Raw genomic sequence first — 27,549 nt, 5'->3', positions numbered from 1 at the left:
TACTTAAGTGGAATAGTTGCAAGAAATGGTGCTGCCAAAGTATAAGAAAATGGATTAGGAAAGCATGGCAAAACAATAAGGGACTTATGCAGGGCACACGACAAAAACTTAAGAGATAACATTATGCTGAACTGCCTTCTGGGGAATCCCTGCTTGAAGTACTGCAGGCATTTGTAAAAACCAACAACGTGTAAGCAAAGCAGAAATAGTGCAAAATAAAACAGAATACTGCAGCTGTAATAATGAATGACTTACAGAGTACAAATTATATGAGGATGGTATATTCTGTCTGTAAAATAAACAACTGGTCTGTAACACAGATATTCAAAGATACCCTGAAAAACACAAAAAAAGGGATACTACTTTGTTATGGCAAGCACTAAAATGTTACAATAGAAGGCAAAATGGGCAATGTAAGACAATATTTTCATATGAAAGGGAGACAAGACCCTACAGTAGGCTTTCATAGCATATATATATGTGCGTGTGTGTGTGTGTGTGTGTGTGTGTTTGTGTGTGTGCGCGCGCGCAAAGCTGGCCACAAAATGAAAAACAGCAAGACAGAGTGATACACACACAGTTTGTAGAAATGGAAGACTTGTAATAGTGTGCATTCTGGGAAAATTTCAAGCAGCAAGCATGACTAAGTGTAGAACTTATAATATCGGAGTTAATTAATATGATCCTTTGTACAGTGGGTGCTTCTCCGCAGACATGAATATTATTCTGAGGGTAGGTAATCAGAGTACACTAGCAGTAATGCCTTCTAGAGTAAGTATCATTGGGTATATTGTCTTTTTTTCCCTAAGTATCATCACTTCTTGACTGTGAGAAAAGACTTCACATCCACCTGGATGGATTATTTTCCAAGTATGATGTGCACAGTGTTATGTGCTGCTCCAGAAATGGGTCATGTGAACATGTCAGCCATTGGCTCAAACTCAGTGTTTCTCCTACGAGCATAAAAATAAAAGCTGAAGCCATTTTTTAATAACTGCATTACCCAAATGAGCACTGTTCTATTCACAGCATGTGTTTCTTAGTTTAAAAAACTGAATTCACTACTAGAAAGTATTTCATTCTAAGTTTACTGTCACAGTTGAGTCACAACAATGCTATCCTAATCCTTGCTCTCTGAAAATGATTTCTAAACATTTTCATCTCTGTGGATGACACTGTCATCCCCTATGGCTTACTGTATTGGGGAAATGAGAATGTGAAAGTGCTTTGAATGCAAGAAATCAAAGCCTATGCAACTCTGGGAAGTTCTATTTGCTTCATAAATGCAACCACAAACACTTGTATTCTTTCCTGATTTCAGGACTCATACTGACAGTAAATATATCATGAGTGGGTATACGAACATGTGGTTTCCCACATGCTCATTATAGTTAGAATAAGCCCTTGCTAACAGCCATATGTGATCCACAAGGAACTGTCTGATACATCAACAAACTGCTAATGCCACAAACTACTACAAACTCTGCAATGCCGCAGTAGAACCCTGGGTGCATGGAGTTTGCAGCATCTGTATAACCAGTTAAACAACTCATACGTCAAAAATAAGCAGCATGTATTTTCCTTAGTTACAGAACTTCATGATCTCTTCCTGGTCTAATGACAGATCACTGCTTGCACTGTAATCCAGTACAGGACAGTGTGAAGAAAACAGGTGAGGCAGGAACAATCTTTGTGCAGCTATACTTTCTAACACCTTGTGCGCTTGCATAACACACACACACACACACACACACACCCACAGGACTGCATACATGCACACTACACGTGCGCATGCACAAACACACACACACACACGCGCGCGCACACACACACACACACACACACACACACACACATGCATATTTCCCCTTTCTTTATTATACGTCAGTCTCCATAGTGCCCCGTTTACTTTACGTCACTTTAGCCTGCTGAAAGAAGCAGTGAATTCATTGTTATCTTTCTTACTTCCAAAACAGTGCTATTAGCTTGCTGGGACTAAGGATCCACATTAAATTTCATGCCACTGAGTGAGGGATGGCAACACAAAACAGCACTGTACTGAGTGTGCTGTGCTTGTGACAGCTGAAAATGAGCTAGTTTAAGAATAGTGCATTGCCTACACCATGACAGCAATACTGTAATAATGTGTCAGCACAGGCTGTGCACCATAACGACAGCACTATCAGTGTAGATGCTCAAGGAGTCAAATAATGGTTATGTAAGAGTAACAACCACAGGAATGTGACAAGATGAAAAGTTTAAAAAAATATTCTGCAGAATTTCTGCCTCTACATTATAAGAATTATATATAGCACTATGTGAGCTTATATACAGCACTATGGGAACTTTGCAGTGCAGGAAAATTTTGTCACCTATCAACACTGTGAACTGCCAAGACCAGGCTTCAGATATTATTACCTCTAATTCTAATACAATACATGGAAATATTGCTATATGGTGGAATGTTTTAGTTTTACTCATTACTGTCTGCAGCTGTCACAAAACACATTTTAGTACAGCATTTCAAGTGCCAGCTGCTTCCTCAGCCTACACAAATCAAGCTTTAGATCTGTAAGACATCTAAAGGAGATCCATGCTGTACAAATCAAACTGTCCAATATGCCTGTCAACTGTCCAATTTTTCGCAAAATGTCCAGATTTTTGCCTGAACATTTTTGGTCTATTTCTCATAAAATCTGTGGCTTTCTCTTTTCTGGCAAAGCACTTGCTTGATCTAAGAAATGACATAACTAAATAATGACATACATTGGAGCTTCAGACTTCACATTCTTCAGAAAAATGCACACTAAGATAAATCCTGTTATTTAATCAACTTTCTACGTTTAAAGTTACAATATTTAAAATGTGTCCCGATTTTGGGGCCTTCGCGCCCCCCCCCCCCCTTTTTCAGGCTTTGTCCAGATTTATTGTCCTAACAGGTTAAGTATGCAGTGCACATTTCAAAGAAATGTTAACATGTTCAATGAAACGCACTTAATGAAAATAGAATCAAATGACCGTATCAAGTACAGACTAAATCAAAATATAGTTTTACAAGTCAGCATCCAAAAGGGAAAGTAGGCAAGTATTCTAGCCACAGCTGCTTATAGTTCAGTTGTACTACTTGTGTCAAAGTAAATTCCCTATACAATGTTTCACTTTTCCAAAGTTGCATTATGCAGAGTAAGGGTGCCAGCAATACTTTACAAGTCAATTTGTGTTTAAAAAGCGGATTATGAATCATGTTTTGGGAGAAAACCGCAGGCGCTAACAAAGAAAGAGTTGGGAAACAGGTTAGAAGTAATTAGAAGTAAGCATGTACAGCCTTGCCTACCTGTTTTGTCTATGTTTTTAAACAAGTCAAGTCCAAGTGTATACATGCCTGTTTCTTTTCATGTAGACACCGTATTTGAAAACTGCACAGTTATAAAACAGTAGTAACAGCAAATTCCATGTTCAACCTGTTATGAAAAAAACGTAAAGTATTAGCTAATAGTAATGCAACTGCGGTCGTTTAAGTCTAGAAAACCCCCAATGAAATATGGTGGCCGGATGATGTACAAACTTCTGCTACAGTGTTTGTACAGCAGGAAAACATATACACTATGTAAAATTATAATATTTTGAGAAATGCATCTATTTCTTTCGCCTCGTCGCAGAACCCACTGTTTTCCTTGCCTCAGCAGACGTTCTGGAATCTTGTTATGTCGCAGTAACGTTAACCAGCTTAGTATTTGGTCTGAAGTGACAGGAAAATCTCACCCCCCACCGCAGTGAGCGCGCCCTCCCCTCTGATGCTGTAGCGTGCCAACACTTTCAGACAGCAGGAACGCTGCGTGTCATGGGGTCAGGAGCGATCCGGCGTGAGCTGAGGAGGCTGGCTACCGTTAAGGAATGCCAAGAATTTCCTTGTTTGTCCACGATTCCATTCAAACGTCTGGCACGTCAGCGAGGCCAGCAGCGTATAAATAAGGCAAGACCTGCTCCCTTTAGTATAGACCAGCTCTAGCTTTCTAGAGGACACGACCAGAAAGAAGAAACGCTTTTAATAGCCTTCTTTCAGAAAAGCGACCGAGAGAAAATTCGAGGAAGAATCTTAACGCGATCAGCTTGATCAGAGTAACTTTCGAGTGCAGCAAGTTTGTGTAGAAATCTTTCTGCCTTGTCCGAGTTCAGGCGCACATAGAGAAAAAATGTTTTCCAGAGTTCAGTCCGCTCAGGTGCTTGTCACCCTGATGATGCTGCTTCCCTTGGTAAGTTATTCAGGACAGCACTCATTTCTTATATCATTTTCATTAAAGTTTAGGCTTAGCTTTAAGTCCTGTACTTGCAACTTAAGGTTCATAATATCTAATTATGTTTTACTGTAAAAGTATATATGCTTTTGCAGCCATTGTTGTTGTAGTCAGTAGCAGCAGTTAAGACGCATCATCTTCTGCTAGCCATCTCACAACAGAACATAATTTGTTAGTGCTACTGAGGCTTTACCACAGCTCTTTTCCTTGTAGTCTTTGAATGTATGAAGTGAAGCCACAGTGACTAAAATCTATATACAGTAATGGAGTGTAATACTTGTTGGTTGAGCACCTCAAGTGTACCTCATTATGAGGAACATTCCTCATTTGAAATCTTAAAAAGTCCATGTTCCTCATTGTAAGGTTCTGTCACGCATTTAGTGTTTAGAATTGTTTAAAACTGGTGTAATAAATCTGGATCATACTTATTCTTCTGAAGAAAGTTTTATAATTATAAAATACCTTTTAACCATCACGTGAGCTTCCTGTCTGTAGTTGATAACAAGCTGTTACTGTTACCTATTGTTTCCATATTATGAGAGGTATTGTACCACATTTGGAGATAGAGGGTTGAGAGCTGTGCCTACAAGTCAAACACCTGAAGCAAATAGTCCTTACAGTTTCTTCGCAGTCAAGTCTATGAGCATAGTGTTGTATTTTGGCAATGTACCTATGTAATCTAGAAGTGCATGGTTTTCCTGCAAATAAGACAATGCCTCATTTCTTCTACTAACAGGTAACTGCAGAGGTGTGCAGTGGAAAGTGTGATTGTCCTGAAAACCCGCCGGAGTGCCCAGCTGGAGTCAGTCTGGTAAGGGATGGATGCGGATGCTGTAAAGTGTGTGCCAAGCAGTTGGGTGAGATCTGCACTGAGCAGGACACCTGTGATCACCACAAGGGACTCTTCTGTGACTTTGGCTCACCCGTCGTCAGAAAAATAGGGGTGTGCACAGGTGAGTACAGCAGTATTACAAATGCTGTAGAGTCAGGGTTTAGTGAGTTATGTTTTAAAATAAAATTTTTTTTCCAAAATGCTTAATAGTGATAAAAACCTTACTGTAATTGCTAATTTTACATATAGTCAAACTTGATAACAGTAAAGTCAAGCAGTTATTTGGGGTGGGGAGTAAGAACCTAAGGCATCAAGACATTAATTAACTGAATTCCTGTATATGTCTTTTTTTTTCTTCTAGCTAAGGATGGTGCTCCTTGCATATTTGGAGGAATGGTCTATAGAAGCGGAGAAACATTCCAAAGCAGCTGCAAATACCAATGCACTTGCCTTGATGGAGCAATTGGCTGTGTGCCTCGTTGTAGTGTAGATGTGCGTCTTCCTAGCCCTGACTGCCCCTTCCCACGAAAAGTCAAGGTCCCTGGCAAGTGCTGTGAGGAGTGGGTCTGTGATCAGCCCAGACAACACACTATGGTTGGACCAGCCCTTGCTGGTGAGTATTTTTTCTTTTCTTTTGTAATGCTTAGGCTATGGAAGATAATTTTGTTTCAGTATAAAAATACACAGTAAATATTTTACACCAAGTGCTTTACCTATATAAAGCTTGACTAAATATTTTACCAAGATACAGGTGTTCATGTAAGACCAGTATTACAAAATAGTTTTTGTTTTTCCAGAAAAAAAAAATTCAACATCCCTCCACAGAATCTTCATGATCTATATGCTGTAATTTTAGCTACTTGGGTACCATTTTTTGTACTTGTTGTTAGGTGGGCAAAAAAAGATTGCCGTATATCAGGACTTGCATAAAGTGTATTCCATTAATCTGCACACATTTCATCTGGTGTCAGTTTCAGTAATTCTGATAGTTTTAGTAGTTTAGCAAAAAGGCATTGGTGCATCTTTTAGGGATGTTAATTGTATTCTTGATCCCTCCTGCTCCGTACTGCACTCTTGACACCTTCCTGTTCACTGTGGTTGATAGTACTGCACTTGAACGGCAGCCCTCTAATAAATTAATGAAATGGAATACAATTTGGATGAGCACAGATTTCTATTTTGTAGCAAAAATTAACTGCGGTCTGTATTATATTTATTTGTTAAAAACTACTGAGGAGAAATTTGTGGTCAGTATTTGGGAAGTTAAAATTGCAAATCCAAATGTTGTGAAGTTTGGATATTTTAACTTTTGTAAATCTTGGTGATAACATCTGACTTATTGTCAGAGGATGCCTGCTACACAAGAAGTTAAATGGAGTTTTCCAATGCCAGTGAATGTAAGGATTTGTATTTCTAATGTGGCTGTTAATGTGGTCCGTGGGTAGAGTAAGACACTAAAAACAAGGAGCATCCTGCGAACGTGGATTTAATTTCCATAGCCCCTTTGCTAGTCTTATTATTGGCAGGTTGCCCCTGAAGAGGAACACTTGTTTCCTGCTTGCTTGGTTAACAGAAATGAAGTGCATATTTTACAGTCCCAGGTTTTGTTTTTGGCATCTCACCACCACTGCCAGTTTGCATTTCATGCACTTGGGAACAAGCCTGTAACAGAAATGAAGTGCATATTTTACAGTCCCAGATTTTGTTTTTGGCATCTCACCACCACTGCCACTTTGCATTTCATGCACTTGGGAACAAGCCTGTAACTGGGACAGAGTTGGCAAGTTGTATCTGAAAAGGCTGTAACCTTTTTGTTCATACTTGGTATACAATGTGCATTTTATTATATCCTGCTAATAACCAAATGTCAGCAAAAGACTCTTGAACAGCTGGCAACAATGAAGCACACAAATTAATCCTAGTGCAACATTTCCTTTCTATGAAATCAGTTGTTATACTGGAAACAGTCATTGCCTGGTGGTATTCCAGTAAATCCACGTCACTTTATACCTACTGTGTCCTTGATTAAATATATTTCTTTTTTCGGATGCTTGGTTAGTAAAAGGTGTTGTACTCCTATATGAGAGAGATATACATAGCATCTGCATACAGGTGAAATTTCTAACCCTTACTTGCAGTTTGAGGTGTGTAATATTATAGGTGCTTTCTATTTATCTTGAAAAAATGTAAAGCAGAATTTAAATCCCTGCTGATGCTGACAGTTTAAGAACTATTTCTCAACATCACATCAGCTTGCTGGTTTCAGCTGCTGCACAGACTTTTGTTATTTTTTTTTCTAATTAAGGCAAAGGGAAAAGAAGAAAAGGTGACAAAATAAATGGGTACTGAGGCATTTACTTGTTGGATGTGAACTGCCCGAGGTGTTACACAGAATGTATTCCCCAGCCATTACACCTTACATAAAGTTTTATTATTGACACAAGAATAGCAGTGCTTATAAATGGAAAATAATACTGATTCATTTCATCAAATTGTACTAGTAGCACCATGTTTAACAGTACTTGTTCTGGTGAAGTATACTTAAACTGGTTGACTGGTTGATAGTTATTAGTTACTCATTCCATCGAACAGAATGAGTTTGAGTGTTTTTACTACATGGATTATAGGGAAGACTTAACTCAAAACACATCCTCTCTGTCCTTCACAGCATACAGACAAGAGGAGACGTATGGTCCTGATCCATCATTGATGCGAGCCAACTGTCTGGTACAGACCACTGAATGGAGTGCCTGTTCAACAACCTGCGGCATGGGTGTATCTACAAGGGTAACCAATGACAACAGAGAATGTAGACTGGAAAAAGAGACACGACTGTGCATTGTTAGGCCATGTGAAGCACATCTGGAGGAAAACATTAAGGTAAAACTGCTGATCAGACTTCTAAATGTTTTTTGTTATAAAGTATATTTTTATGCAGAAGAAAGATAACTGTGTGTCTTACATTAGTTAAAGGTAACATTTAAAAATTCACAAATTTTGAATCCATTTCTTATTCTGACATAAAGTTCTTAAAATGAATGTGACCTGTACTAAGTTGACTAGTGAACCATGGGTAAAGTGTTTTGCACAAGACTGTTTGTGTGTGTGTTTGTCTGTGTGTGCATACTTATATACATGTATATCTGACTATGCATGTATACATAGTACACAGAATACTTAGTTATGCCCACGTGAGTGTATATATATATATACACACACACACACACACACACACACACACGTATGGTCCACATTATGGGCCTGATTCCAAAAGACTTGCTCTCAGTGTAAGTAACCACTTAAACCATGAGAAGGTGTTTTGGAATGTGGTCCCTGGTGTAAGCTTGTTTACAGGCAGGCCTTACACCGAGAGCAAGTCTATCAGAATCAGGGCAGACTTACACTGAGAGCAATTCTTTTGGAATCTGGGCCAATATTAGAATACTGTAGTGTTATATACATACATTTATGTGTATATAGATATATATATATATGTGTGTGTGTGTATATGTACAGTATAATGTGTGTACATATGTGTGTGTACACACACACACACACACACACACACACATACACAATGAAATCATATGCGCAGCCTCTCCCTAAACATATATTTTCCAATGTTATTTCTGTCTGGCATAGATATGTCATCCTGTCTTTTAAGGTAGTGTTGTTTAAAGAAATTATTTAAAGAAGCAGTTGTTCAGGATGTATGCATTATTATTGTTATTATTTATTTATCTTTTAAACAGTCAAACAAGACTCTGAATATATATAAAAATGCATTTTAGTACACATCTGTAGGGTTGGCCTAGTTGTACACTTTTTTATTGTATGAAATAGATTTCATGATCAGAATTTACAGTTTACTGTTAATGTCAGCATTTTTTTAATTAAATATAGTTTAAAGTGTCTCACTATTTCTGGTTGGTACAGATTGCTTCTGGCTTTACAGCTGATTTTGAATTTCAGCTTAAATGCTTTGTTTTCAGAATGATGTCAAAATGTGATAAGCTGCAACCCAACCCAGTTTCTACAAATATATTTTATTTTTTTTTACAGAAGGGTAAAAGGTGTATTCGCACCCCAAAGATTTCCAAACCAATGAAGTTTGAACTCTCTGGTTGTACAACTACCAAAACCTACAGGCCCAAGTTCTGTGGCGTCTGCACCGATGGTCGTTGCTGCACCCCTTACAGAACTGCCACCCTTCCCGTAGAGTTCAAGTGCCCCGATGGAGAACTCCTAAAGAAGAATATGATGTTCATTAAAACATGTGCCTGTCACTACAACTGTCCTGGTGAGAATGACATCTTCCAGTCAATGTACTACAAGAAAATGCACGGAGACATGGCATAAAAATGTGAACTGCAACAGACTTGAACTGAAACCTTCTTTGCACTTTGTCTGCAGAGATAAATTAGCACATGTTACTTATGTTTCTTAAGAGATGTAACTAAGAGCAGTGCCTTCTGACCCCAAGCAGTGGCTTGAAGAATGAAGACGGAAAGGCAGTGGAACACTTCACAGCATTTAAGTGGTCATATTTTATGATAACTGGTGTATAATGTCCAGGCATAACTTATGTCCAACTTTGAGCCTACCTTTACTGTGGTGAAGTCTTCCAGTTGTAAAGGTGCTGAAAGCTCTGAACTCTTAGCACAGGTGGTAGAAGTGTGATGTTACCAAGTGCCACTGAAATGTGCCCCTTAGCCAGGGGGGTGCTGCATGAATGTGTTCATAGCCAAGACAGCACTATAAACATACTGACTTTTAACAGTGTGACTTTGCTAGCCTTATTTTGTTCTCTGAAAGAAGGGATCAAAATTAGGTTAAATTAAAGAAGACTGGATATCTTGCCAAGGCCATTTTGCCTGTGGCATGCTTTTGTGTATGTGTATATGTGTATTTATAATTATTGTATATATTTGTAAATGTATCTAAGTTAATTTAAATGTGTGCCTTTTTCATTTTATTACTTTGATACTTGGATTTTAGCTTATTTGAAACCTAACTGCTCCTTGAACAGTCCTTTTTGTATTGTCTTTTGAGAAGTGTGACCAAAAGTTACATGTTTGCACTTACTAGACGAAATAAAGTATTATATTTTTTATATAGAGAGTTGTTCTTGGTTGTCTGCCACAGCTTGAAATGACTAAGTATGTAGCTAAATTAAGGCCAGGTACTGAAGGTGTAAACACTGTATTTTTCTCTTAATTCTGTTCTGATAGTTGGATGTGACATCTATCAGAACAGTCAGAAAGCAAATGGTCTGAACCACTTTTTCCCTTCAGTTTTTTGCTCACACTTTTGAATGCCTATATATATTGCTTGCATATAAGATTTAGTGACCTTCTGTGCACGCCTCTGACGTTTGTGAGGTAAGTTAAAGAAATTGTGTCCACACTGTCCCCAACCAAACTGAAGACATATTGACCTGTACAGACCTTTGAGGTCTGGGAGGAAAATATAAAGAAATAATGTCCTTGCCCTAGTCACTATATAAGTCTTAGATCTCTGAGCAGGTACTGTTTTAGGCTAGGTGGGATGTAGGGCAGAGGCAACTATTAAGCCTATGTCAAAATACACTTAGACTTGGGTTCTGAGGGTCACCAGGCCTCCAAAAGGTCTGGATGTTATATAATGCATTTTACGCCTTGTTATTTAGAGATGAGTGTTTAAACTGAGCAAGAACATCACTTGCTTTCGTCCAGGCACCCCCCTCAAGTAATTATAGCCACTTCTATATACAACTCACACAACTCATTACAGTAAAAGAATTGTCACACATTAAAGGATTCCAAGTTGCTTCACACAAATTATATTATTCCTGCAAAGCCAGAATAATCAGCAAACAACAGCAATTAGTCATTTTCCTCCGCAGACAGCCACAGCAATTATACCTGCTTTACTTGAGCATATCAGATGTCCAGGTAAGTAGTCCATCTTCCATCACACAAATGCACTTTAGTCCTGCAAAGCCTGATAGTGACCATAAAAATAACATGAAGGTCAATTACTTTCATCCAAACCACCCCAACCCCACTAAGCATTTATAGCCACTTCTGCATACAATTCAGGCATCAGATTGTGATAAATCCCGACAATAATAAACATAATGGATAATGCACAGAGCAGTCTGGCCAGTTATTGGTGGATACCAGTGGGTTGTATCAGTTAACAATAAATACCTTTGTATTGATTAATAAATGATTGATGCCTAGACACACTTTTAAAAGTCAAAAATTAAAAATACTTTTCTTTGGAAAAAAATGAGTTGTGCCATACAGTTAACAGTTAAATATACAGATGTAATAAATTGCACATAAAAACAGAAAATAATCTTTTTGAAGAAACAGAATACAATATATAACCATACCCATATGGGTCTACCGGAGAATATAGAAAGCCGACATTGTCGAAGATGGATTCATCGAGATGATATCCACAAAAACCCACTTCATCGACAGACTGGATGAATGAAATCCTTCCCAGGGTAAGTAACCTGTTGCCTGTGAAGATGAACTTTGCCCTTTCCCAAGCTGTAGTGTGATGTCGGAGTTGGTATATTTAGTTGGGGTGTGTGGGGGGAATAACCCCCCATCTGGGTGGGTTTTGAGTGTTCCAGTGTTGGTGTTGTGTGTGTTTAGGTGATTTGGTATTTACCCTGGGAAGGATTTTGTTCATCCGGTCTGTCGATGAAGTGGGTTTTTGTAGATGTCCTCTCGATGAATCCATCTTTAACAATGTTGCCTTTCGATATTACCTCACCCATCCTGACTTCAGGATATTTCCTATTCAAATGATTCAGCTGTTCTCTCAGATGTGCATTTTGCATCTTTAATAGAGAAACCAGAGAGAGAGAATCAATATATGTTCTCAAATTACATATTAATGAGGGTGTTTACTTATTCTTGGTTTGGCTATTTAGTTGAAGAATTTTGTAAGTGCATTTTTGTGGCTATTGGCATCCTGACCCAGAAGGAAAATTTCAAAAGGGAAAGGTTAGAAATGTTTGCTATTAAGATTCAGAAGAAAGATTTCTTAATAAGGGAGTAACTGACTAAAATAGTAGCAGAAGTAAGAATAAAGTTAGTATGACTATATCCATGCCTCTCAACCTCTTAGAGCAAAACATTTTGAAGTCAAGGGGTTTAAATAAATGACACCAGATCATCTGATTTTTTTTCAAAGAATAAAAAAGCATATAAGCAAAAGCTGTGTAAAGGGTTATGAACTGGATTTATTGTTTGCTTGTTTATTTTATTAAACATTCAACTTGTGCTTCTGGAAGACATTTGGTTTTTTTACCTCTAGTATGATCAAACATACTGCAAACAATATTTGATGGATTTCCAATTGGTTATAAAATCATAAATGCTGAGTACGGTTGTGTAACATTTTCCAGTCAAAGAGTAGTTAGTAAACTTGCCCAAAAGGACTTTGTATTGGGTATCTTTCTATTCAACATCTTTGTTACATTTCCACATATATATGAGGCATGGATTGAGAAATATGCAGATGACTGTAAGATAGCATGCCTTACTACAAACTTGACTGTCCAGGGAAGATTACAGAATTACCTACATACTTCAAACACCTGGTACTTAAACAACGGCATATGTATATTGATGCAAAAATTTCAAGAAATTAAACATCAAATACCCATATTTAATCAATGGCCACAGCATACCTGTCTCAGGACATGTTAAGGACCTTGGGATAATTTTTGACAGGACTCTGAAATTTGATGTAAATAAGAAAAAAGCTAGATGTTATGTCATGAAAGATATTTTGCATGCAATCTTCAGAAGGAAATCTAAAGTATTAATAACTTTATCTAGGTAATTGATTAGACCACATACTAAATATTACAAGAGTGAATATGTTTCCATATTTGCTTCAGTAAAAGAAGCAGAACTTATTCAAAAAGGATTTACAAGGAAAATAAGGGTAGTAAGGCATCTTAACTATTACAAAAGGCTGACTAAACTCAATATTCACACAGTAAGATGCAGACACTATATGTGATATACAGAACTTGGTAGCATTACTAGGGCGACCTTTATGTCCCATCAGTGTGCAACTTGAAATAACAAATTATTAATACAACTGAACAGTTGTAGTACTTTAGTCAAGAAAAAAAAAAAACTTTAATCCTTTCTGGAAAGCTTACGGTTGTAACCAGATTCCCATTTCAATAGGAAGAGATGAAAGTTAAAACAAATTAAAAAAAGAAATAAGATTGGTGATTTGGTACAAAGGTTTATGAAACCTCTTATTCTACAATTCAAACACCAAAATTGCCTTTCTAAGGTCCTTAGTTTGTTTTTAAGTACATTTAACATTATATGCAGATAAAAGATGCCTAGGATACTTGCAAACACTTCACTCTACTAGGTAAACTATACAAGCAATACAAAGATAAAGTTAGCTTTCACAAATCCCAGCAACACTCCGTATTAGAAATTCCAGAACAGTTTTGGAAAGAAGTTAACCTTTTAACAAGACACAAATCTCTTGCCAGCTTCTTTTCTTCTGGCACCATCCACTGCTGACATGGACAAGTTTCAGTCAGCAACTTTCTACAGCCCACATCAAATTCTTCAACCTCTTTCCTACCCACCTTCCCTTCCCCATACACACCATGTTTCTGCTTCACACAAATCAAACCTAGCAGCACTGACATTGTCTTTCATCAAATTCCAGTAGATGGCCCTGCTGGTTATGACAGTCCCATCCCTTAGTTTATGTACTACTGCTGAGAATTAATCACAGCCATTTCTGCCCTCACCCACCTTAGGAAAGATATATAGCAAGATCATTTATATCCAATTGTCACAGTGCATTGCACAATATAATCTGTCCATAAAGCAACATGGATTTTATACAGGTTGAACTACACTGACCACATTTTGGACACTACCTGATGAAACACTACTAAATATGGACAAACAGTATCTCTCCATTGCTTTATGTATACTCTTATTGACAACTCTATTCTTAAAAATCATATGGTAGAAATAGGCAGCCCCAAAGTCTCCAAGTAGTTTAAAACTACCTCTACAAGAGCCATTTCAAAATCAGAACGGTCTTATCTACTTAATCCTTTGCCCTCCTTTTTAAGGGAATTCCATAATGCTTAATACCTGGCCCTGCCAAAGTCTTCATTAATGAACCTCACTGCTGCCATTACTGTACTATCACCCAAACTAAATGGCTATACTTGCGTGAAAAAGCTGACACCTTAATAGAATCTGAGTTATTTAAACTATTCATCCCCCTTCCCCACTGTTACACTTACCTAAAAAAAAAAAATCTCCTCCACTTTCCTTGGGTATGCCTACTCTGGAACAGTTCTTCAAACTGCCAAAATAAAACTAAAATGCACTCAGTTCCAGGACCTAAACAAAGGGAATGACTACTTCCACATTTTAAAATACCTCACATGTTACCACAAATTCTGGTCTCACCTGAAAGTACATCTTCTTAAACAAGTCCAATGCAAGTGCTTACCATCAGGTCATGTTATATAACTTTTTGTCTCTTCCCTACTCTGTAAAAACTGGAACACACAATACCTGTTACTGTGAGACAAATAGATGGCCTAACATCCTTTGAAGCACAGCTAAAACAGTATCTGCAGAACATGTGGCTGTGCTCATGCTCTTCATCTGGCTAATTACCTTTCTCTTCTTCACATTGAATAGCACTTAACACTGTAAGCAGCGCTCTATCTCCCTCCATGTTCTACAACCTGTCACTTTCACTTAATCCTTTTTAGTTCACCACCTCTAATTCTCTCCCTCAATTCCCTACTTCCCACTAAACTCCAAATCTCCTATTATCCCTCTTTTTCTCTTTCACTTCGAGAAAAAAAAACTGTACCAGTACTGCTACCCGCTGTACTTAAACTGCTATATTTTTGTTGTCACCACCTACTGCTGTGTTATATTAATGTCTTGTCTACTTTGTCCCTGGGCCTCAACTGAAAAGAGGCAACTTAGTCCAGTTGGTATTTCCTGGTAAACAAAAGTAATAAATAAAATAAAATTTTCAGCATTACATTCTTTAGTCTCATCCTCACTATAAGCAACAATTCAGCCTTTGGGCATATTTACTGTATTCAGTTCTCCCCTTTTTTGTTTTCTTGACTTTCTAGGAAGACTTAGGTCTCCTTCAACTCATAAAAGAACCAACAAGACCTAACCTCACATCCTCCTGTGACAACCCACCACTGGACCAGAAATCAAGGAGCTTCACTCCTCACCACTAGCACCAGTGGGGGATGTACACTGGCAAGATGACAAGTACACACACAGTATTTTCAGATGCAGGTCTCTGCATCACATGCAATTTTCCATAAGAGCACACAAAGACCGCAATCAGTCCGGGGCTGGTTTCTCCCCCTTTCTCTAGATCCCCAGTAAGTCTCCCCACTGGCACAGCTATAGAGTTGAGATTTCAACTGAGTGGCCAAGCCAAGACATCCAGCACCCTTTCTGTCCAACCAATGCTTCATGTCCCTGCCCAAGTAGCTGACACACACACTCTTTGAGGTTTGATTTACACACAGTCACACCTGGGAAAGGCTGGCACAGGTTTAGTAGCTATGCCCCCTTTTGCCCAGACTATAAGGTAGTTATCACTGCCACCAGTCAACTTCTTATCAGCAACTTTAAGGCCCTTAACAAAGGGTGCACAATCTTACTGTGTAATGTTACTATTAATACAAATGGTAGTTTGACCAAGAGCAAGGCTATTAGGAGTGGCCTACACAGTGTCACCAAATAAATATGCAAGTAGTCTCAGAACTTAAATATCTCTACACAGATCAGCCACAATGAAAGGTTTAAATATATTTAATAATAATAGCAATAATAATAATAAAAGAACAAGAAAATACTCAGTATATATTCACAGTGACATCAGATTTCAAAACCACAGGAAATGTTTAAAACAACATTGCAGGACAGTCTCAGATAAATAAAAAAAAGACATCTAAACTATGCTTCACTATATTCCTTACTGAGTCTAAGATAATTAGTATGCCTAGTTAACTTACTTAAGAGCAAGGCAGATGTGGTGAATGGATCCTCTAGTTGTTGTTGTCAGGTCCAAGACAGAATACAGAATGCTGTGTCTCTCTCAGAGATTTCTCAGATTAATATCTCAAATATTACTGCTGGGATAGCTTGCAGAATGACATAATTTCTTGTCATCTGATTCTATCCTAGGTAAAACCCCCACTGCTGGGATCTGGTAATATTTAGCATCTACCTGTGAAAATACATAGACCTCAGGTCTTTGGAAGATGTTGGAACTCATAAAACAATTACCTTCCTTTATGTTTTCAAAAATAAAAATTAGTTAATTTTAAAGACAATACAGACAGCTCCCTACTACAGACATTCTGTCTCTAGCTACCAAAAAGTAATTCAATTTCAGCTATTTTTCTGAAGGTAACCTCCTGTATTCCAGTTTCCACCATTAAAATATATACATTTAAACAGTTACAATCGTGCATGTACATTTATGTTCTTTTCCAGTAGGGCACATTGTGGTTACATTTTAAGCACTCTGCAAAAACCTTTTCAACACACACTTCTATACCAGTTTGATATACACGTGACATACAGTTCTAATACAGTTGTAACACAAGCATCTTATATAGATCATGTTGATATTCACAAATGACATAATTATTTACAAAATTCCAGCTAGCTGGGCTAGCAGTATCTCCCTTTGTCACACCTCCAAACACTCCACACTCACCTGATTATTATAAACATACCAAACTCCATCTCCAACATAAACATTCTGCCACCATCACTAAGTGACCACTGACCAATCACCTTTACAGTTATCAACCATCTCATTGAACTGCCACTAATATTAAAAGCCTTTAGAAGCCAGTGTAGTACTAATATTGTCAAACTCAAGAGACTTTCTCACAGCCCATGACTGTAAGCATATATTCTTCTTACATTACCCTAACGCAGCAGCCATAACCGTAACAAACTTTCCATTACAGCTGCAAGGCAAATTCTTCCCACTCATCCACAAGCTTTATAAACCCATCAAAATTAAATGGCTATCCTCTGAACTCAAACATCTTCTAATTATAAGGAATGAAGAATGTCAAAAATGGAAACAAACCCATACAACAGACAACTGAACCTCCTTTATAGCCTGGTGTAAGCTAGCCAAGAAGACCAGCCGAAGTCACAAAAGAATTCTCCAAACAAAGAAGCAAAGTAAACTCTCACATTCCTCCAAGCACTTTTGTAAGACGTTAACCTTCTTACAAGAAGAAAATCTCCTCATGACACACTGTCTACAAAACTTTCTCCAGAAGATTTCCTTAAAGAATTTAGCAATCTCCCATAAATAAACTCCACACCTCCCGAAGATCATGCATTGCCAACTCCACCACAATTCATTCCCCTCTTCCACTTCAAACACATACATTCCAAAGAAGTCTCTATTTTACTTGAAAATATTTCCACTGATGCACCTCCTGGCTCTGACAACATAAACCCTGGTTCATAAATCACTGCAGAGAGCATCTAAGTCTTACTCTCACACAGAAGTGCACATGTTTTCTCCTCTCAGGCACCTTCTCTTTGACAAACTCTCCCCATTGACATTGAGGAAAACAACACTTATTCCAAATTCACAATACACTTCTTCAACACAGGACATATCACCTAACACACTATCCCTATCTACTTTCCAAGTCTCTTCACCTATCTCAAGATTTAATGAGAATTGCCTGATTGTAAATTGCATTGTGCTTGTTTACTATAATACATAACATAGTGGGATACACTGCTAAAACGCTCACATCTCTTGTTCAATAAAGAAGTTATTCTACAATTGTGTCATCGTTCAGCCACAGCACTGGAACTTTTTTGCTGTACTGCTTTTTTGCATTTGTTGGTGCTTTGGCATTTATACAGAGGGTGCAGGTTCATGGTTTTTCTGTGTGACTTATATATATATATATATATATATATATATATATATATATATATATATATACATACATACATACATACATACACACACATAAATGTGTCTACTTTCGTTCATTGAAAGTATACCCTACTAAAACTGAAAAACCTGAGTCTGTTACAGCGAAAGTGCAGTTTTACGGAAACACATTTTCGTGAAACTAACATTACCAAAATACATCTGGTGGTTCAGGGATCCTGTGGAATAACACATAAGGTGTTATGTACTTGTTATCTACAGTTATGTAGATCGCGGTACAGTTTGGATGAGGAAATGTACTCTTTCCCCCACTGTAGTGTGATCTCAGAGTTGGTATATATAAATAGCAGGGGTGGGGGTTGCAGGGGCCCCCCCTGCAGAAATGTGTTCTAAGTACTAGGCTATCTGCCTGAGGGCATCTATAAGCCTAGCCAGAATGTGTTGGCTTTCGCTGCCCCCTTAGATTAGTTCCCTGTGCCTCTGTCCAGCAGAGCCACTGCAGTGATCCCAGGGGTAAATTTTCTGTTTCCCTTCCACTCATCAAGGTTTCTCCTGAAGAGTGTTAGTGAGGGGCTCTGCCTAATGTAGATTGGAATCCTGTTCCAAAGCATGGGGAGTCTCTGGGACAGGAATCTATCCCTCCAGCACGTCCTATTTATCGTTGTGGTGAGGATTAGATCCCTAGAGCATGTGGCTCTCGGGGATTTGGGTTTTGTTTAGGTGGAGCATGTCCATCAATTCTGGGTTGGACATGGCCTTGTATGTCAGGCGGAGATCACCTCTGAGTAAGCAGTAAGCAACCAAGTACAGCTGGAGTTTCTTCAGTCGGGCTGCATAGGGCATCTGTTTGAGGCCAGTAATCCTCTTGGTGAGGTACTTCTGTGGTCTTTCCAGCTGTTGCAGGTGTCTTGTAAGGCACATCCCAAATGGGGCACTGTACTCTATGATGGGTCTGATGAGTGATGAGTAGAGGGGCACAATAACCTCTTTTGTTCTAGATGTGAACCCTTTTGTGATTAGGTGGGCCACAGAAGGATTTTCTAACTACCTTGGCAATATGATTATCAAAGGAGAGATTACTATCTACTTGGGTCCCCAGATCCCTTATTACATTTTCTGTATTTAGGGGTCTACCACATATGTGGTAGTTCGTGGGTACTTTGTTTTTTCCAAAGGGGATGACTATGCACTTTTTAGCATTTAGCTTGAGGCCATGATTTTGACACCAGGTATCTGTCTCAGTGAAACCCTTCTGGAGGATGTCTGTATCAGCTGGAGAGTCAGTTATGGCCCCCAGTTTGCAGTCGTCTGCGAACTTGGTCAGCTATAGTCCTCCTGTGCTTGCCTGTACCTCTAAGAAGTATATACCAAACAGGAGGAGTCCCAGGACTGAGCCCTGGGGGACGCCACTTGTAACCAGTTTAGAGTCGAACCTAGAGCCTGAAACTCTCACTGTATGGGTTCTATCCGTGAGCCAATTGGCAATCCATCTCATGACGTAGGGGTTTATGCTCAGGCTGGTGAGCTTGTCTATAATACCAGAATGGGGAATGGTATCGAAAGCCTTTGTGAGGTCTAGGTAGGCTGTGTGGAACTACTTTCCCTTGTCTAAAGCCTTGGTAACTGTCTCAAAGAAGTCCACCGGGTTTAGGAGGCATGATCTGCCCTTAACAAAGCCAAACTGGGTAGGGTCCAATGTTTGGAGGATCCCCGTGTCTCTTTTAATGAGTTCCATGATGAGGCGCTCCATAGCCTTGCAGACCAGGCTAGTCAGGCTTATAGGGCGATAGTTCCTGGGGTCCATTGTGGCTCCATCTTTGTGGAGTGGGATAACTGTTGCTGTGCGCCACTCTATGGGTACATAGCCTATAGAGAGGCTGAGTTTGAGCAGTGTGTTTAGGTGAGGAGTTAGTTCATTTTGGAGCTCCTGTAAGACACAGCCTGGGACAGCGTCCTGTCTCATTGAAGCTGTGTTTTTGGCTTTGGATAGTGCTGTTTTAACCTATGTATTAGTGATTGCTGGGGCTGTACATTCATCTGCTATGGTTATGGGCCCTTTAGGGGGGTGAAGAGGGGTGATGTTTGCACTAAACCTGTCTGCCAGAATGTTGGCAATATCAGTTGGTTCAGTGTATTTTGTGCCATTCTGCACTAACTCAGAGCAGATCTGAGAATTTCCACTTAGGTTCTTGACATAGTTAAAGAACGCTTTGTGGTTATCTTTGGAGTCCTTGGCAATTTTTCTTTCAAAGCTAGCCTTGGATGATTTTATGAGGGATCATTGTTTCTTGCTGATACTGATCAGAGATGTCTTTTCTTCTTGAGGTTTTACTCTTTTCTGTACTAGTTTCCTCCTTCTGTTGTATAGCTTGTTTATGGCAGGGGTCCACCAAATTGGTTTCCTTTTCTTGGAGGAGTGAGTCTTGGTTTTGCTTGGGATAGCACGATCCATGCAATCTTGCAGTTGCTGATAGAGTGCCTTGGTAAGGGATTCAGCAGCTTGGACAGCGTTGTCCTTTAGCATGGGAGCTGTGAACCTTTCCACCTCGGTCTTAAGCAGGGTTGCCAGATTTCTGACTGGCCAGGTAGGGACAAAGTAAAAAAAAAGGTCTTCCACGTCTTTACGTCTTTAATGTCGAAAATCAGAGTTCCGCATTAAACAGAAGTAGCTCTGTGTTTATTTTTTATTTGATTGGCCCGGGTCAATCAAAAATAAATAAACACAGAGCTACTTCTGTTCAATGCGAAACATCGCAGTTCTGCATTACACAGAAGTAGCTCTGTTTTGCGATTTTTTGATTGGCCCGTATACCGGTATACGGGCCAATCAAAAATCGCTAAACACGGAGCTACTACTGCAAGTTTGTACTTATCTCAGCTTGTAATAAAGTTGATGTAGGTATGTAAAAGCTAACCAAACAGCTCAAGTGTGCATCTATTCAGCAGAAATAATTTCAGAGATAAGGGACTAAGACTTTAAGGCACAGAGAAACCCTCTAGGCTAAGACTTCTACACCGAATATGAATGAAGTGAGAAGAATAAACCCACTAACTGCAGACAGAGAGAGAGAGAGAGCTCACAATTTTCAGTGAAACAAATAAACAGATAAATGCAGTACTATTTTTAACACAATAGTCAATAATAAGCAGATAAATGCAGTACTATTTTTAACATAATAGTCAATGAAACAATAAAGCAGAAAAAATAAAATGCAGTACTATCTTATAACACTGCAAGTTTGTACTTATTTCAGCTTGAAATAAAGTTGATGTAGGTATGTAAAAGCTAACCAAACAGCTCAAGTATGCAGCTATTCAGCAGAAATAATTTCAGAGATAAGGGACTAAGACTTTAACACACAGAGAAACCCTCTAGGCTGAGACTTCTACACCAGATATCAATGAAGTGAGAAGAATAAACCCACTAACTGCAGACAGAGAGAGAGAGCTCACAATTTTCAGTGAAACAAATAAGCAGATACATGCAGTACTATTTTAACACAATATTCAGTGAAACAATAAAACAGAAAAATTTGGATTTGTTTTTGTCTTTATGTACTTCAGTAATATCAGTTTTGCGAAAGTGCATTTTCGTGAAAATGCACCTTCGCTGAAACAGACTCAGGTTTTTCAGTTTCGGTAGGGTGTACTTTTGTTGAACGAAAGTAGACCCGTATGTATATATATATATATATATATATATATATATATATATATACACATACACGTTATTTCTGTGTAACTCTGTTATTGCAAACATTTCTGTATTTGTTTGTTTGTAAAATGTTTTGTATTTCACCTGTACTGAGCCTGAAATTGGTCAGTACTGATCAGTGCACTGCCCAGGTAAGCAAACATAAATAAATAAAACTAAATAAACAGTTACATCACAAAATATATTTATAAGTGGATGTTGCAAAACATCCTTATCTATAGTATATTTAAATTTATCACTTGTGTTTTATAAGTACTGCATATATATTTTTTCACACTGTGTTTTTTTTATCCAGGAATAACATATAGGTATGTACAAATGTGTGCACGTGTGTGCATGTGTGTGCATGTGTGTGTGTGTGTGTGTGTGTGTGTGTGTGTGTGTGTGTGTGTGTGTGTGTGTGTGTATGTCTGTCTTATAAGGGAGGGGGGGAAACAGCACCTGTAATGTCACAAACCTCAACCACAAGCAAGTTTTAGAAATTCCACTTGTATGCAAATGCAGCGTATACCCATCATAGATGTAAGAGTACAATACCTTCTGTTAAACAAACATCCCAACTGCTGCATCATAAACACAATTTTCTTTTCAAACATCTTTACTAAATTATCACTTGTGATACAGGCAAATTTACATTCATATAAAAGTAATCAAATTATATTAACATAAACTTTTTACTTCACATATATTGCTATATATCATATAACCTAAGCAATATAATTATTCAATTCCTGCCTTTTTTAAACAAGAAACATCTTTATTAAACCATCACTTGCTACATAGGCAATCATACATTTATATAAATGAAAACAAATCACACAGACACAATCATAGTTGTAGCATTTTACATCAGAAACCATACTGACATACTCCCTGTTGCAACCATTATATATCACATACAATCTACCCAATCTTTCTCATTCAAACATTACACAGCTCATTTAAGTCATATAGCCTTTTAGACCTCATTCCTCCCTTGTCTGTGTTGTTCCCACAGTTCCCATATTTTCCTATGTAGTTTGCTCCTTCCCTTTTTTAAAGATCTCAGTTCCAGTTGTTTTATCTCTGTTACTATATTCACTACTTCTAGTATAGTTGGTTTAGATTTTTTTTTCCATTTTCTAGTAATTGCTTTTTCGGCAGTCACCATTATTAGATACAGCAAGGCCTTACCATTTTAGGCAATTCCGATTCTGTATCATAGCTCAGAAAAATCATCTCCTTTGTCAGACCAATCTGCCCACCCAGAATCTCCGACAGTGCATCCCGCTGGGAATCCATAAATTCCGCCAATTCACCGCACTTCCAGAAAATATGTTCCCAATTACCCCTTTCTTCCCCTTCACACCTCCAACATTTACTGTCTGCCTGATGAAAAATTCTCTGTAGTCTACTTGGGGTACAGTAATATCTATGTAAACATTTCCAGGCAAAAATCCTAAATCTTCTAGACTTTGTTAGATATTTGGGAGACGTACATATATCCTCCCATTGTTTCTTTGTGAATTGCTTATCGGTGTCTCTTCCCAATCCTTTATAACCTTCTCTGATTGATTCTTGTAGTTATCATGCAATATTTTGTATGCTGCACTAACTTTTGTAATGGCAGCTTCTGTTCTCTATTCTATTAAAAACTCTACCAGTGTTTGTCCTTCATTTAGGACCCCCTATTTCTTTCTCTTTGCCTATACTCTGATATCAATCCCTGATAGGGAAGGCAATCTCTAACCTGCAGTCCAAATAAATTCTTGGCATCTTCCCATTCTATCACCTTTTGCTCTGTAGTTATTTGCTCCCAATACCTTGGTTACTTTGCTATTTTTCTCCAATAAATTCAAGTCCCCTCTTGATCAAGGCCAAGGTACGCACAAAGTGATACTGGATTTACTGGAATACTACCAGATGATGACTGTTACCGTTACAACAACTGATTTTCCAAAAAGAAAAGTGTATATTAGGTTGTATGTTTGCCTGCATGATTGTGTACATGCATTGTGTGTGGTCTGCTAGAATCTACAGTGCTTTGTAGCTCAGGTTTGTAAGGTGTTCAACTGAGCAACACAGAACTACTATAACTGAACAATTCATAGTTATGCAAACATCAAGATAATCAGATATTGTCTATGTGGGACTGTGCATGGCTACAAATTCCTAAATATCGATGTAGGTAAATATGACCTACATGACATGGTGAAAGTTGTTGTGCTGCACCCTTGACTATGAATCCTAACCTTGGTATCTCAAGAGATGAATAAATAAGACTTACCACAAAATAGCACCTGGTACATTTTGTAGAAGAGGATCTATTGGTAAATTTGATACACAAAATGGCAGAGGTCAGGTTTGGACAGGGAAAGAATCAAGCATTTGACTGTAAAATGCAATTCAGTAGATGTGCATTATGTAATTATTTTATTCACTGTGCAGTCCTTTATCTGGACAGTACCAAGCTAACTTTATAACTGCGGTATTTTTTTCTCTCTCTTAGTTCTTCCTAGAAGTAGAATATCATACACTTGTTTTACAGAAAAATGCTGACCAATCCTCTGTGCTAATTCACTGGGACTGGGGTGTCACTACCCATGCAAAAATGCAAGAAGTTATCACTTGTCTGGAAAGTGTCTGGTTGCTTTTTTAATGAATAGCTAAAATGTTTGCTTTTCTGTTCAATTAATCCTAGAAGAAGTTCAATCACTTTAAGCTAAATTTGTATAAAACTGAAATGTTCATCTATTTATTTTCCATGTGATTCATCCTAAATATAGAAGTTCAGACAATCACTTTACAGCTACATGTTGACTAATGTTATGTAGGACTTTGACCGGAGGAGAGAGTGATAATGCTACCAAACATGCACTCTTTTATTTTATAAAATGGCAAGGCCTTGATTTGTGTGTGTGTGTGTGTGTGTGTGTGTGTGTGTGTGTGTGTGTGTGTGTGTGTGTGTGTGTGTGTGTGTGTGTGTGTGTGTGTGTGTCCTGTGGTATTGATTATAGATATTTACTACAGATGGAGTCTTTCTGACTAGAACTCTGCTTCTGCACTTGATTGTAAAGGTTTGGCAATTTCTAGATCATTTGCCTGGCATTTCTTTGACTACATGAGCTTTGGATAGACTTTCTGGGCTTCTTTTTTTGAGATTTGAACTGATGGCCTTATTGGAATGTACACAAAAAGTGTCAAAGGCTTGAAAATCCTGTATTACATTCTAGGGTGAAGTGGGTGATAGCAACTCTAAAGGAGTTCATTCAGCATGGAATAATTATAACACAGTTTTATTTATAGACTAACAATGAGAACTGATACATCGCCTGGTGTTTTATTCTTTTTTTCTTCTAGCTTATGGCCATCCTGCTGGTAAGGTGGCCATAAAGTATATGCAGGGCCACAATACCTATTTAGAATTATTGAAGCGTGTACACTTAAAGAATATACACTTACTTCTGAAGTTGGAAGTACCTTACATATATTTTTTCTACTCCCAACAGTAGTAGGATTACTTACATGTTCACTAATAGTAGCATATGAAAAATAGGCCTAAGACTTTTCCATGTTCTTTGTTTGATTTCTTTGCCTTGGAAATGGCAGGCAAGATCAATGCAGCCTTCAAGGTGGAATTGTTTGATGACAGGTGTTATGTGCTGTCTCTGGGCCAGTAATCAAAGAGCCTTAATCATCACCACCGACACTGGAGAGGGACATTCACTTGGAACAAAAATAGCCACAAACAGTATTTCCAGATGCAGCTCTCTATATCAAGTACAATTTTCCTTAAGACCACATGTGGAAAACACTCAGCCTGGGGTCTTGGGTGTCTCTGTCTCTCTCTCTCCAGGTCTCCAGTAAGACTCCCCACTGGCACAGCTGTAGAGTTGAGTCCTCAGCCGAGTGTCCAAGCCAAGTCCTCCAGCACCCTCTCTGTGAAATCAGTGCTTCATGTCCCTACCCTAAGTAGCTGACACACGCACTCTTGGAGATTTGATATTTCACATGCACACACACACCGACACACACCTGGGAAAGGCTGGCACAGATTTATTAGCTATGCCCCCTTCTGCCAGACTATAATGTAGTTACACTGCCACTAGACACTCCAAAGCCATGTTACCAGGGTACCCAATTATACTGAGTGAAATTAATATTAATACCAATGATAGTGTTTGACCAATGGAGTAAGGCTTTCAGGAGTGGCCACAAAGTCACCAAATAGATATGAGTACTCTCAAAGGTTTAAATATTCTCTTAAGGACCAGCCACAATGAAAAGTTTAAATATATCTAATAATAAATAATAAAAGAACATGAAAATACTAAATATCTATTTACAATAAACACCAGAGTTTCAGTCACAGGAAATAGCAAAAATAACACAGGTGGACAGGTTCACATAGTTACAGAAAAACAATACTTAAACTAATTTCACTATATTTTCATGACTGATCTAAAGAATTATTCCTTGGTTACTTACTAGAGCAAGGGAAGATAACATAGGTGAGAGGTCCTTCCTTGTCTACCTTGCGGAATGTCAATTTTGCCACTCCTTTTATGTTGGCAAAACAAATAGTGACAGGATTAGGGAGCATACCTACCATATAAGGAAATGCTCAGAACACAATGCTCTAGCCAAGCATGTAGCTCGTCTTGGTGATGACCACCATTTGCTGTTCAGAGTAATTGAAACTATTCCTGCCAGCATTAGAGAAGAAGATATTAGGAATCACACAGAATTTAAAGAAAACAATTGGATTATTATCCTCAGGGCCGATAGAGGCCATGGCCTGAATGAAAGGGCTACTATAAAACCTTTACTTAAAAAATGCAGACTTCCAAAGTAATACAACTGGGGGATTTTTTGCCATTTCTCAGCATGCTTTTGTAATAGAGTATGTTTCCCATAAATAGATTTACACACATTCCTATATATATATATATATATATATATATATATATATATATATATATATATATATGTATGTGTGTGTGTCTTGTATATGTTTTTGAACATCTGTCTCAATATTTTCTGTTATATATTATCTCAATATCAGGTTGTTTATTTTGTACTCTGACCTCTTTAAATGCCTTGTTTCCTTAATTCATGTATTTTTGTGATTGGCTAAAATGTGTATATAAGATCAACCTTCACTTTTAATGGTTGTCAGTCTGAAGAAGCTCCTTAGCGAAAGCGCTTACTGTGTTATTTTAATAAATATTTTTATGAGTTTTAGTCATCTGGTGATACTTAGCTGCTTCGTTGCTATTGTTTATCTACTTCATAGTATTAAACATTATTTTAGTGATGGATTACAGAATGACATCACATACATCTGGCGTCTGGTTCCCATGCTTCCCCTTGGCTAGAAGCTGTCAGGATTTAGCATATATGTGTCAATAATACACACACACACACACACACACACACACACACACACACACACACACACACACACACACACACACACACACACAGCCTTGCTAAGATCTACTGCAGCTCATGGAAGTCATAAAACAATTTCAAGCCTTCACCCTTCCAGAGTAGCAATTAGTTCACCACAAAGACAATGCAGGAAGCTTCCTAGTACAGACTTTTTGTCTCTGGCTGCATTGAGAACTGTAAGATACAATCTTTATGGCCAAAGCCAGATAATTTAATTTCAACTGTTTTCAAAGTTTGTGATTAACCTCTTCTCTTCCAGTATTCTATTAAAACATATA

At 38.2% G+C, this 27,549-nt stretch overlaps 1 protein-coding gene across 1 annotated transcript; it reads left to right on the top strand.

The window, feature by feature from the left end:
• The first annotated feature begins 3,958 nt into the window (after positions 1-3,958).
• CCN2 (cellular communication network factor 2) lies at positions 3,959-10,240 on the top strand. Its single transcript, XM_044063714.1, has 5 exons — positions 3,959-4,253; positions 5,032-5,248; positions 5,489-5,740; positions 7,796-8,007; positions 9,190-10,240. The coding sequence occupies exons 1-5, from the start codon at positions 4,194-4,196 to the stop codon at positions 9,484-9,486; spliced, it is 1,038 nt and encodes a 345-aa protein (XP_043919649.1). The 5' UTR covers positions 3,959-4,193; the 3' UTR covers positions 9,487-10,240.
• Positions 10,241-27,549: the final 17,309 nt, after the last annotated feature.

Source organism: Protopterus annectens, chromosome 1.part0 (assembly GCF_019279795.1).
Source record: "Protopterus annectens isolate FY-2018-M chromosome 1.part0, PAN1.0, whole genome shotgun sequence".
NCBI lineage: Eukaryota > Metazoa > Chordata > Ceratodontiformes > Protopteridae > Protopterus > Protopterus annectens.
Note: the sequence above shows the minus strand (reverse complement) of the source record. Positions and strands in the feature narration are given on the sequence as shown.